The 14,087-nt window shown below is 39.0% G+C and overlaps 1 protein-coding gene across 8 annotated transcripts in view; it reads left to right on the top strand.

The window, feature by feature from the left end:
• The window catches only part of ARHGAP20 (Rho GTPase activating protein 20), a 133,993-nt gene extending 120,434 nt beyond the window's left edge, over positions 1-13,559 (top strand). For all 8 annotated transcript variants that reach the window (XM_070077928.2, XM_051849486.3, XM_051849467.2 and 5 more), the window contains 4 exons: positions 3,162-3,271; positions 5,729-5,918; positions 6,945-7,059; positions 9,389-13,559. In XM_070077928.2, the coding sequence (XP_069934029.1) occupies positions 3,162-3,271; positions 5,729-5,918; positions 6,945-7,059; positions 9,389-11,247 (2,274 nt within the window). In that variant the 3' untranslated portion in view covers positions 11,248-13,559. The remainder of the gene's footprint in view (positions 1-3,161; positions 3,272-5,728; positions 5,919-6,944; positions 7,060-9,388) is intronic.
• Positions 13,560-14,087: the final 528 nt, after the last annotated feature.

The raw sequence follows: 14,087 nt of genomic DNA, 5'->3' as shown, positions 1-14,087 counted from the left end.
AACTCTGGAAAATAATTATAGAAGTTTATCATAATAGACAAACCATCTATTTTACAACTGGAACAAAAAATTGCTGAGGCCAAAAATGCCATGCATTACATTATCATTCCCACAGATATTCCTTCCCTTGGCCCCCAAGCCTTCTACTTCAAAAGTAGAGTAGGAACGATTCCTACTCTGGGACCTTCTTTCACCTTCACCATACTTGTCATTCTTTATGGTTTTCACCCTTCACCCGTGCTTACTTACGTCACATCTAAAAGTTAGTTTTTCTAAAATGTTTTCTTCCCCACATTCTTGGAAATGCCCTGCATTTTTGGAAAACCTAAAATCAAAATCAGCTTCAAGCAGAGATTTTAATTCCAGCATTAGCTTCCGCAGACCTGCCTGAGGCTCCCAACTCCCAGTGTTGGAGCCAGGAATAGAGATAAGGCCCAACTTGTATCCCAGGGCCTGAAGCATTTAAAAAAAAAAAAAAGGTCAGAGGAGGAGGGGAAATATGGCAAAGAATATTCCCATACCCCTGTTCTACCTGAAATACCAACAACTTGTAGAATCTTACTTTATGAACAAACAAGTGTTTCTTAGTAGATGGACCATGTCTTCTTTGAAACCCTAAACCTTTTGGCAGTAGGATATCACACCAGAGAACTGGAGAGCTTGAGCTAGGGTCAGAAAATCTGTTTTGTCCAGGGTTTGTGATTGCTCTTCAGTGGTGGATTTCAATATAGATATATACAGTGATTTTTATTTAATTAGGTTTTTTCTCTTCATTTTTTTTAAGAATGTAAAGCCTGTTTTAGAAATATTTCCATACTCTGCTATTCTTTATGGAACCACACTTTTTAAAATTTCATGCTAAATTGTGGAGGCCTACTGCAAAGAAATATGATTCTAGAAGAGTTAAATATGTCTCAAAATGCAGCAATATTATTTGTGCAAAAATAAAAGAAAACTTACACAAATGACTGAAGATTCTGCTTAAGTGGGTACCAAGTAACTGAATTTTATCACCATGTTTACTATCTTACTCTCATGTTCCTCCCATGTGGTTTCAGGAAAGGAGATAATTTTTGCCAAAAGTTTTTGAGCTTTTGTTTCTTTTTTTAAAATTAATACCTAGCTTTCTTGTCTTTAAGACTATTTTGAAGTAGTACTTAAGTTTTCCTTTAATTTTTCACTTATGCTGGCTTCACTTAAATATAAGTTTAACTTTTCAGACTGTAATTGGATGAAAATTGCCTCAGACACTGCAACTTTGATCCCTCAGACCTTTGAGGAAAAGTGCATATTTAATCCTGCAGAATCTCATCTCAAATGAATTTGGAAGTTCTGCTGGTGACCTGGGCTTGCATTTGGGAGGGGAGGAGACTGAGTTGAGTGCTGCAAGTTGGTAATTGTAATTCAGTACCAGCTCTCACTCTCTCTCCACTGTGATGGTGGCTGTATTTCGTAACTTGTTATTCCAGCTGTGGGAGAGTTCAGTAAGATGTTACGAGTTATTATCTTTCAAGTGTAGGTTTAAGATTTAATGATGTTTTTCTTCAAGACAGATCATAAGTATGTTTTCCACTGAGATGTTAAAAGAGAACTATTGTAACTACCCCATTTTGAAATAACAGATTTTGCCTCTTCTAAATCTTACTTTAAGTGGATGCTACAGCTAAAATTAGTTTGAAATTATGAAAATTAAATAGTTTTACCCCCAAATGGGTAACTTACGTGATGATCTCTCTGAACTACAAATCTCCAGGTGCATTTCTGCAGGAAGATACAACTGAACAGAGAAAGACTTTCACTCTCAAAAAAAAAAAATTTAGTATGATCATAGTGATATAACTACAATGAGATTCTTTATCTTAGAGTCTCAGTTATAGTTGATCGACCTTCCTTTGTCCCACATTAATATTTGGCCATAAGACCCATAGCAACATTTCAATAAAGTCCTATTATGGCTGAGGCCATTCTTGACATTGACATGTACAGATAAGATGACCACATAACCAGCTAACTGTATCAATAAGTTATTGCAGTTTCTGAATTGGTAATAGAAACATGATATAAAAGGAACAAGTTGTGTGTTGCCCCTGCAAAGTACAACAATAAGGTTATTGTTTTGGTCTTCCAGCAAAAGTTAACATTGCCCAATTACAGACTTCCACCTCTCTATTCTGTCAGCAGGAATATACATTTGGATAGACAACCATGAGTATAGTGCTTAAACATGAAACTGAGGTTTCTCTGCTTAAAATTTACTGAGGGGGACATCAGAAATGCAAGCTTGGCCTTGTTAATACAATTCCAAAATCCACAGAGAGAGTTGGCCTAGAACTAACTCTCTAGGACCAGGGACCAATTAACCTCTAAGATTTGTGTAAACCAAAGCTAAACTGCAAACACCCTGGGTTACATCCTGTTTGTGTCAGTCTGATTTCACCACACCCAGCCCCACCAGTGGTCTCGGCAGAACAAGGTCACCAGGAAAGGATAATGTCCCACAGATGTATTATTTACTGTACCTCAGGCATGTGGGTGCTTTCCCACGCTTCAGAAACCAACCATCACCTGGAATGCTTTCTGCTCACCAATATATGAAAGTTCTTTGATGGAGAACAGACAGTCTTTGAGAACCTTTTGATGCAGTTGCATACCACTGCCACTGAAAAATAAAGTACTAAGATAACAAAGACTTTGTTTTACTCACTTTTGTTATCCAAGCACCTCAAACAGTTCTTGGCACATAGCAGTAAATTTTATATATATATATATATATTGATTGATTACCAGATTATGAATCTCATTGATAGCTTGGTACATTTCCTTGAACTAGCTATTTAGGGGAAGAAAAGGATTTAGGATGGTTTACTGCAGGCATCATGTTGTGCTGGTTTGCTAAAAACATACATACAAGCAAGAGGTTTCATCCCAAATTAGTTGTCCTTGATTTTACCCCACCATAATCCACACTTCAGTTATCCAAAAAAAAAAGAAAAAAGAAAAAAAAAATCATAGCATGATCTTATGTGTGCACAAGTCAGTGGATAGTGAGCACCATGTAATTCAGAGAGAATTTAAATTCACTTTTCAACAGAATGATTTCTTCTGATTTCTCCAGTATATATTTAGCATGAGAATAATAATTATTTTTCCATCTTTATAAGGATTTTTTACGAAATATTCCAGGAAGTATTTTTTCATCAGATCTCTATGATCACTGGGTCTGTGTAATGGATCAAGGAAATGATGAAGAGAAAATAAATACCGTTCAAAGGTAATTATTCTGATTCTGTCATGTCTTAAGTATAATTTCAAACTTGTAAGGTTGTCTGTCAAAATAATGACAGCTTTCAAAGTCACATCTATGATGACCAACTTAAAAATATACTTATGCTAACTTCTGCCATTGTTACTGCTTTTCTCCCTAATTTTAACATGGAATGTTTAAACATCGTACATCCTCTGTATATCTGAATCTGATAGGAGCTAGAATCTATTAACCTACTACCATAGGCACCATCTGCATTTTATAGTCTTCATTTTGGTAGATATTTGACTCAACAGATGACTTCTAACCACTTACATGATTCATTCAGCAATTGAAGTCATACAGAGAAAATTGCCTGTTCCCTCCCCTTAGGGAAATCTTAGTCTGGTAGATAAACCAAGAATTGTTGCTCAGTCTGATCAGTGACATAAACAGGAGATGTGGGAAGCCTAGCAGCGAGGCAGTCAGCTCTTTGAGAAGTGTCATGAAGAAAAAGGTGCAAGGTCTCAGTCTGATCACAAAGACTGCAGTGTCTTTACTCAGGCAAAGAGAAATTGCTAGTACAGTTCTCTGCCCCTCATTTCTGAATATTTCCTGTTTTGTAAGAGAATAGGAAGGAGGTATAATTTAAAAAAAGGGGGGGGGGTAATACTTCCAGTTCTGTGAACACTCATCGTTCTTAATATCATGTATTTACATATGCTTGTTTAGGACTTTTTTTTTCTTGGACAGTTTGAAAATACTAAGTACCTCCTTCATCGGTAAAAAAGTTTAGTGTAACTGTTGAAGACACCAGAAATTAAAGCTGTGTAACAAAATACCACTTCTGTTTCCATCATAGTTCAGTGTGAGCCAAAGGATAGCATTAAATTCTATAATTTATTGCTCATTGTCCAAAATGTTATATCCTACAAGCTGTTACATCCTAAAGCAGTTTCCAAAAAAAAGTTTAATTATGACTCATTTAAAATATAAAGCAAATATGATTTTTAAATCATTAATGAGTGAACCAGTGTGATGTTAGAAGCAATTCAAAGGAGATTTCAAAGAACCACAGCTTAAGTACTTTAGTTGAATCATAAACAATGAAATGAACTTGGATGCAAAACTGGCTTTTTCTACCAGGGCAGGGCTGCAGATCAGTCAATTATGTCTCCAGTCAGAACTATCCAGTTTTAGATAAGTATTAGGTGCACTGCTCTCGGCTAACTACATCTTACAGAGTTGTCAAACAGTTCAAAATCTTGGGGCCCTCATAGAATCAGATCATCTAAAAATATATCCTGTTGCCTTATTTTCCTTTGGATGTGCCTAGTCATCTTCTGATCTCTTGAAGGCAGGCCTTCATGACTGAGGTCCTACGAAGCTATACTCAGTGTACTGAGGAAAGGCCTCTCTGCTATCTGAGCAGCAGCAGATGCATCACCTTATTTTCCCAGGTCATAGGCTCTGGTTGGAAATCACAAATAAAGCAACAGTGATAAAAATCATCTTATATTGTAGTGAAAATAATTTTTTGAGAATGGCTATTAAAAAACCTCCTATTACCAACCAAATGAGTACAGTCAAAACTATACTGTTCTAAGTTTGACTTCTGTTGAAAGTGGTAGAAATGAAACAGATGTGGGACAGTATTGACCTTGGAATCTGGCGAAGTGCACAGCACAAGCTGTCAGGATGGACCTGGAAGTCTTGGTACCTCGGGTTTGGGTTCTCACCAAGACAGTGCAATTCCTGTGTTGCCATTTGAAATAATTGCTGTTTAATTTTATCAGAAAGCTATTCTGTAGGCTTTGACTGAGAACGTTTCAGGATTTGCCCAAATGAAAACATGTCAGCCGGCGCCGCAGCTCACTAGGCTAATCCTCCGCCTTGTGGCACCGGCACACCAGGTTCTAGTCCCGGTCGGGGCGCCAGATTCTGTCCCGGCTGCCCCTCTTCCAGGCCAGCTCTCTGCTGTGGCCAGGGAGTGCAGTGGAGGATGGCCCAAGTACTTGGGCCCTGCACCCCATGGGAGACCAGGATAAGTACCTGGCTCCTGCCATCGGATCAGTGTGGCGGCCATTAGAGGGTGAACCAACGGCAAAGGAAGACCTTTCTCTCTGTCTCTCTCTCTCTCTCACTGTCCACCCTGCCTAAAAAAAAAAAAAAAAAAAAAAAAAAAAAAAACATATCGTCGTAGTTTCAGGGATGTTCTTCATGCAGTATTTTGTATGAGACATTTTTCTGCCACCTTTTACATTTTCATGGGGTTGTAGAGGCAGTATACAGAAGTTGAAAAATAAAGCCCCTGTGCTTATTCCTTCTTTCTGTATAGGCAGTCCTGAAACTTCCATATCTGAACTGTATGCTTGGTTTTTGCCCTCTTGTCTTGCATGGTTCCCCATGCAAAGTACGGGTTACCTGTCTTTACAGGTTTTTAATGAAATGTCTTGCTTAAAGAGCACTTTTTTCTGTCTTTAGGCTATTAGACCAGCTTCCAAGAGCCAATGTGGTTCTCCTAAGGTATCTTTTTGGGGTGTTACACAATATTGAGCAACATTCCTCATCCAATCAGATGACTGCATTTAATTTAGCCGTGTGTATCGCTCCAAGCATTCTTTGGCCTCCTACTTCCTCCAGCCCAGAACTAGAAAATGAGTTTACAAAAAAGGTAAGGAAGTTTTTCATTTTTATGCACTGGGTGACTGGATTCCTAATTTGAAACTAAGATTCTGGGTATTAATCCCAAAAGTTGATCTCTTAAATTACTTAAGTACACTAACTTATAAAGTTGAGTTTAGAGTGTTTTATCCTATACTATTAGACTATACACAGGTGATATTGCAGAAAAGTGAAAGTAGTTGAATTACTTTTTTCCTTTGAAGAAAACCAAACAAAATGTAACTGACATTAATCAGAGAATGATAAGAAAGTAGTTGGTACCCTGAAAAATAAAACAAAGACTTAGTTCAGTTCTCAGCCCCACTACTTGTCATGTGTATAATCTTAGGCAAAGTTAGTTACATTGACTGACACTGTCCCATCTAAAAGTGGAAGTGGTGATGATACAGAAGTTACAGAAATCACTCTCCTGCATTACCTGCTCCCGACACGGTATCTGCCCTTCACCTCAACTGCCGGGGCAGGGAAACTACATGTAGGCTCATCAAGAGGCACACAAGTTTTCTTTCTAACTGTGTCTCTGTCTTGCATAGTATATCCCTCTGATAGTCTTTTTCCCAAGGTTATGACAATATACCCTTTATGCAACAAATACTTATCCTAAGTCTTTATTTAATGATACCTTATAAATTTTAGTAACATTGGGCTGGCACTGTGATATTGAGGGTTAAACTACCACCTCTAACACCCACATCCCATATGGGTGCCAGTTCATGTCCCGGCTGCTCCACTTCCAATCTGCTGGTGTACTTGGAAAAGCAGTAGAAAATGGACCAAGTGGTTAGTCCTTGCCACTTATGTGGGAGACCTGGATGAAGCTCCTGGTTTCTGCCAGGCCCAGCCCCTGCCATTGTAGCCATTTGGGAATTGAAGGACGCCCCCCACCTTTCCTCTCACTGTGTAACTCTGACTTTCAAATAAATAAATAAATCTTTTTAAAAAAAAGATCAGGTATTCATATGAAATATTTATAAACATCAAAAGTAACATTTCATTTTTGTCCTTCATTGTACAGGTTTCTCTGCTTATACAATTTCTGATTGAAAATTGCTGTAGAATATTTGGAGAGGAAATTACTTCCCTCTTGGGAGAGGTGTCGTTGAGATGTGATACTAGAGAGAATGCTTCAGGTACTGTGAATAATTGGATTGGATTTGTGAGAAATAAACATATGAAGATTCTGGGACAGTAATCGTCCTGGCCCATAATAGCTGAGGTGAAGTGAGCTGGGTCCATGGGATCATGGTTTCTATAAGTTCTTAACACAGCCTGACATAACAGCAGGCCTTCTAAACAGTGTGGTAGGGTTAAGAAATGCACAAGATGAGGGCCCAACCTTCTAGATGTCATTAGTGGAAGTATTTCTAAATAAATTTTGGTTTGAAGAAAAAAAAAAAAGTAGAGCCTGGTCTCAGAAACCAGGCACTTCAATATGGGGTGCAGGTGTGCCTAGCAGTGCCCCAACTGCTACATCAAACCCCCACCGCTTGTATGCACTTTTTGCAAAAACAGTTCAGTGTACAAACATTCTTACAGGCAACTTTGTTAACAAACTCCATCTGTCCATTTCATCAACTATCTACTATTAAACATTTCCTAGATGACCCAGAAATGCTTTTTACCAGTTGTTTGGCACAAACCATGATCTATTCAAGGACCACATATAGCATCTGATTATTTAGGTCCTTTTTTGTTATGGTCACTATTGAAGAGGTGGCCCTATAGTTGTTCAGAGAAATGTGCTGCGTTTTGGGTTTGTTTATTGGTGGAAACATGTTCTTCTATCCCAGTATTTTCTTTCACATTTTAATAAGTGATGAGTAGTCATGCTGAATCATATCAGCAGACATATAACACATAATTTTGAGCTTGATGATTGGATTGCTGTGCTCACTGCCAATTCACTTCAGTTACATTCTTGCCTTAAAAATAAGACTCAATCTGTTGCTACATTTACATTTTAAAACTATCAAGTTCTAACCAATCATTTTAATAATTGATAGTGGTGATCTGATATAATGAGGGTTATGATCATCTCATTAAAATTTGTGAAGTGTTTTCTAAATCTGTCATCCTTTATACATTTATTGGTAGGCATTCATCTGTTACATGTAGCTTTCCCTTGTTTGTTGAGGATATTTGGTTACCTGAAATAGGTTGTACCAAAATGACAGGATAAAGTGCTTAATTACTATTAGCTGTCACTTTAAATAGTACATAATTGATTTAATGGCTTCCTCAAATGCTGACAAATAAAAATGGTCACACTTAGTAATAAATAAAATTTTATGAGGAATGCTAATAGAAGGTAACTTCAAAAAGTTCATGGAAATTGAATTTTAAAATATGTATTTTCTGGGTGGTCACTGTGGCTCGGGGATTTAAGCCACCACATCCTGTTTTGGAGTGCGTGGTTCAAGTCCCAGCTATTCTGCACATGCCTCTAGAAGCCAGAGAAAGTTAGCCTGAGTATGTGGTTTACTTCCATCCATGTGGGAGACCCCAGATGGAGTTCCTCCTTCATGGCTTCTATCTGGCTTATCTCTCAATGTTGGCAGGCATTTAGGGAGTGAAACAGTGAAAGAAAACTTTAACTCAGCCTTTCGAAGAAAATGTTTTTAAATATGCATTTTCCATTAACTTTTAGAAGACTTCCACACTCACACAGAAAGTTCATAGAAAACAAAATTAAAGTTTATATTGTTGTAAAAAAATTTTGAAATCCGTGTTATACAAGAGATCTCCAAGAAGTTTATGAAAAATGAGCATTAGGAAAAATTATGCATGGACTTCAAAAAAATTTTTGCACCAAAAGTTTCATCCCTTTTTTAAGATCCCTTATGTAACAGAACTACTATGATTGAAACTGGAATAGAAGCCCAGAGGCCCTAGGTGCAGGCCAGTTTTTTTTTTCTTATTATTCTTCCTCTTAATAGCCCCCAACAAACACCTCAGTATTCCACTGTGCTGTAAAACATTCTGAAGACAAATAGCGTCATTTGGGTGGAAATAGAGTGGTAATGTTGAATTCAAAGACATAGAACCTTCCAGAAATGATTCCTTTACCAATAACTAGTTATGTTATCTTTAGCCAATTATTCTTTGCCACTGAACATCAGTGTCTTTATCTAAAATGTAGAGCATAACAATGTCTAAACTTTGTTGCTTTAGTCACTCTTTACAAGAACCATAAAGAACTTTATAAAAGATAAATTGTTAGGCTTAGCAGATGATTTCTACAAGACTGGATTTAATTGTGTACAACCACCAGCAATCCATGTTAGCAGGCACAATCTTATTCAGAAGCTTGGTATATCTGGCACAAATTGCTTCTCTTTCAATTGTATGATGTGTTTATTGCTTTGAGGAAAATCTTAAGCGTAGTCTGTTTTTAAGGCAGCACAGGAGCATAGGATTGTATTTGTGACATGTTAATCTTGGTTTGTTTTTGTTTTACAGATATCTCTTGCTTTCAACTAAATGATTCCTCCTATGACAGCTTAGAAAATGAGCTCAATGAGGATGCTGATGCTCCATGTAGTGACTTGGTGAAGAAACTTGGCCAGGGCAGCAGAAGCATGGATTCTGTGTTAACCCTCAGTGACTATGACCTCGACCAGCCTGAGCTAGAAGGCCTTTTAACCCTGAGTGACTTTGACTTAGACCATTCGAAAGATGAAGACATACAAATGAAAATCCCTGTTGAATCCAAGCCGGTGAATATTCCAGTTGTATACACGAAGATCCCACCACATGGTCATGCCAGGGCCCCACCTGGTACGTGTACCCCCAGCTCCCTGTCCACACCTGTGGCAGGAGCTCCAAAAAGCCTGAGGCGACACCGGCGCTGCTCGGAGCCCAGCATTGACTATCTAGATTCAAAGCTTTCCTATCTCAGGGAATTTTACCAGAAAAAGCTACGGAAATCCAGCTGTGATGCCATTCTCTCTCAAAAGGATGAGGACTATGTGAAGCAGAATCAACCCCTCCAGGAAGGGGGCAAGACAAGTTTTAAACAGAGTTCGGTCACAGGCACTGAGAGCAGCAAGAGAAGTGCCACTCATCAAAACATTAAGAAGAAAAGCTTGCCTGGCAGTGAAGGCAACCATGTGAAACTTTTCCCCAAGTCCAAGCCAGTGGCCATTTCTGTGGCATCTTACAGTCATTTGTCCTCACAGGACCACCCCAGGAACCAGCCCTTTGATGCGGATACATCTGAGTATTCCCCACCTCACAGACCAGATTCCCTCAAGGGTTCCAGGACACACCGGCGCTGCTCAGAGCCCAACATAGATGATCAGAATTGCAAACTCACCTATCTCAGGGGGATTTACTCAAAGAAACAACATAAAACCAGCTGTGATGCTGGCCTCTTGCAGGGAGAGGAAGACTACCTGAAGCGGCATAAATCTTTGCAGATAGAAGGGCAAAAGCTTATTAACCAGAGTTTGGTCATGGGGATTGAGGTGGGCAAGAGTAGTACAACAAACCAAAACACTGAGAAGGGTCTACCCCCAAGGCTAAACCTGTGCCCCAGGACTAGCTATTCCAGCTTATCCTCTCCAGGAACTTCCCCATCCGGCTCTTCGGTGAGCTCCCAAGACAGTGCTTTTTCTCAAATTTCTGAACACTCTGTGTTTACACCCACTGAAACTTCCTCTCCAATAGATTGCACTTTTCAGTCTCAAAGAAAACAGGGAGACTTTTCTTCTGAATTTAGTAGTTCCAACCTCCTTTCTGGAATGCCCAGTTCCTCATCAGGTCAGGCCACCAGCCGTCTGCCATACACAAAAAAGGACACCGTGGAGTGGCATTCACAGATGCATGCTGTAACTCTTCACCCCAGCACGTGGCTGAGGAATGGTGTGGCCAGCTTGAAAAACTGGTCCCTCAAAAAGAAAGCAAAGGCTGCCAAACCGGAGGAAAATAAAATAACTTCTGTGAAAGGACCATTGGAGCCACCTCCACATGCTTCTGGTATTCCAGAAGCCAACTCACTGAAAGAGAGAGAGAGAGACATGACCCTAAGGGCAGCTGAAGGACTTGGAGCCACACGGACAGCCCAGTGGTATAGTTCTCATCCCTGCCAGGACTCGGAAAAATACTGCAGTTCTTCATTCAGCCTCGTGGAAGGCAAACTCAAGCTTTGTATAAAGTCCCACGAAGGAGAAGAGAACGGTGGCCAGCGCTCTCCTGGTCCACCGCCTTGGGAGAGAGCCTCATCCAGCTCTGTGACTGTGGATGATGCAGCCAGCCCAGATTCAAGGCCTACAGTGGTTTGTGATGATGGAGACAGATGTTTAACCAAAGACATTTAACCACAGTAACAATTTGATGTCTATAAGAACAGGAACTGGGCTATTAATAATGACAATTATTACGACCCCTTTATATGAGATACTTGGGATAGGTAGCATAAGGATAATCATTGCTGATACTTAGGACAACAAAATATTTCTCTTTGTTGAGACTACTTGGAGAAAGATAACGCTAAAAAATTTCATCACCTAAGTGTTTGGGAGGCTGTTCCTTCTTTCAAGTATAGGATTGGCCCTGCCATGTGTTTTCACAGATACTAGCATAGGGCTAAAGAAAGCATTCTCTGTAGAGGAAGCATGCCTTATGTGAAGTGTCTGTGAGATTAGTGTCTTGAGAAGACCAGGATATCATACATGAAGAACAGGGAGCGAGAGAGAGGGTACAGAGAAACCATTCACATTCCATGGAATGTTTAAAATAAGTAGGCAGAAAAAATGCCACTAATCAAAGCATGAAAAGAAGCATGTCTGGTAATGAAGGAAATCATGTACAAGCGTTCCCTGAATCCAAGCCTGTGGCCACATCTGTAGCATCTTAAAGTCACATGTTGTCACAGGATTATCCCAGGAACCAGCTCATTGATGCAACTGTAGTAAACTCAAATATATCAAGAGCCATAGTTGCCATGATATCATAGTTTTTTGTTGTTGGTGGTTGTGTGAGTTGATTTATTTCTCCATTAGTGTTGAACTGCTTTGTAACAGCTTGAGGAAATGGCTGTGAGGAGAAGGGAGATGGTTCTTCATATCAGTGCCCTGTCCGAAGATGCCTGTGTTAGGAAAATACTCCAGAAATGCAACTTTTTCTATTTAGGAGGTGACCTGCTGACAGCATTCGCTGTTTAGTGAGGAGGAAAAGACTACAATAGGTCTTTCTCAACTACATGAATGCTGCTATCAACTTGATCAAAGCATGGCACCTATATGCTGAAATGTTTCTCTGCGGCCCTGCCTCTTACAGATTAAAGTCAACCAGAAAAATTACTCATGAGTCATTCTTGACTTTGATATTTGTAGTTTGGCAATCTAGAGAGAAATTTGGAAGTTGGCAGGTTAGAAGGAGTCACAGGATAGAATACCCAACAAAGTGCCTGTTAGGCCTTCTCAGACCATCATTGGATTTGGATTTTCTTACTTCCAGAAGTTTTGCCATATTTTTGTTTCAAGTAATTCGTGGCTGTCTTGTATATAGAGAACTTATACCCCATTGGTTTGTTTTACATCCATGGACCTTTCTCTTCTCTTTTGCCTTAAAAGTTTATATCAATAATTCTACCCAAGGAATAATCGGGCCTTGTCAACCAGTATGAAGGGGCAGCACTGAAAATGGGTGTGTATCTTCCCTCTGATAAGTTGCTCAGAGGCCAGGCCCATTTTATCCATTTAGTCCACCATCAATGGACCATTTTCTAACTTATTCCAAATTATTTTTCTTATCACCAGGAATTTGTGACATCACATATTCTCCTTTTGTCCTAAAGGTTGCATTTTCAGTTACAGGGGAAAAAATGTTTTCTCTAAGAAGGAAGTCATTTTGTAATTAGCTAGAGGTGCTACCTACCTCTTGGGGACACGGCCCTGTTCGCCCTAATCATTATAATTAACTTTTAGAACTCTGTGTCTAAAGAGCTCCTTCATGACCCTAGCCAGCTCAGTCACAGCTGTGAAGTAGATTTCACCTTATTAGCAACCACCCCCATATTAAGATGCCTAGGTGTCCATATACCTTGTCTGTGGAATGATAGAAAAAGTCAGCAGGGACTCCCTTACCCTTAGGGCATACTACTGTCAGAACTGCAAGATGTGAATGAAGCTCTTAGAGCTTGGCGTGTCTTTCTGGAAGAAATGACTTCTCTACTTACCACTGTAATAGTTCTAACCTCTTTACTTTCTTGTTGACTTGTAGAAAATCACCCAATTTGAAGCATAGAAAAATAGTTGCGGAGGTTGTTTCATGATCATTCCTATTCTCTGTGTTCCCTTAGATGCTCCTATAATACTTAATGTGAATAGTTTGTTAATATTGCTGTAAAATATTATATTGTATGATTTGAAGACAGACTACATGTCATTTTATCATACTCCATCAAGCTATAATATATTAGACTGATGCTTTATCTTAAATGCTTTGAGTTTGTATAATATATCTTGACAAATTTTATTATCATATGTTATGTAATAAATGTGTATTTTTGTACTTGCAGAAACTGCTGCTAACTTTTAAAGTTGTTTGGTTTCCAAGGCACTGATTCTGGATGTGTATGAAGTCCATGCTGTCTGTTAAATAAAATGCCATTCTGCAGAGTTAACAACCCTGCTGGAGCAGTATTGCCCTTTGAAGAATTATTTTAGTTAATGGGCCCAATCTCTGCTTAACACTGGAAATTTCGTAGAGTATAATTAATGTTGAATGGGAACTTTAAGCTTTCGGCCATAAGCCATAGTTAGTCTTTCTAGGAAACCAGTGGTTTGGCCTTTTTTTTCCCCTAATCTCATTAACAGAAAGAAAAAAAAAAAAGACATCAGTCTATGTTCTTACATCAAAAGGATCATTTGCTCAGCTTGATTTATGAGGTTTTCTTGTCAAAGTTTGGACCTTTCTAACCTGAGCACCCTGTTGACCCCAGACAGAGACCAAAACATCAGTGTTTTTCAGCTTATATAAATGTGCTGAATATGACTGGTTTCTCATGATGGCTTCATCTTTGCCTTCTCAAAGTTCTTTGAGAGGAAACCTCTTACAGGTTTACATAACCTCTTAGAGAGGTTTCCTCTGTAAATTTTACTACTGGTTCCAAGTCCAGAAAAATTATTTGCTCTTCTTTATCAGTGAAGACCAC

Source organism: Oryctolagus cuniculus, chromosome 1 (assembly GCF_051225735.1).
Source record: "Oryctolagus cuniculus isolate XC-2025 breed Fujian yellow rabbit chromosome 1, ASM5122573v1, whole genome shotgun sequence".
In the NCBI taxonomy this organism is placed as follows: Eukaryota; Metazoa; Chordata; class Mammalia; order Lagomorpha; family Leporidae; genus Oryctolagus; species Oryctolagus cuniculus.
Note: the sequence above shows the minus strand (reverse complement) of the source record. Positions and strands in the feature narration are given on the sequence as shown.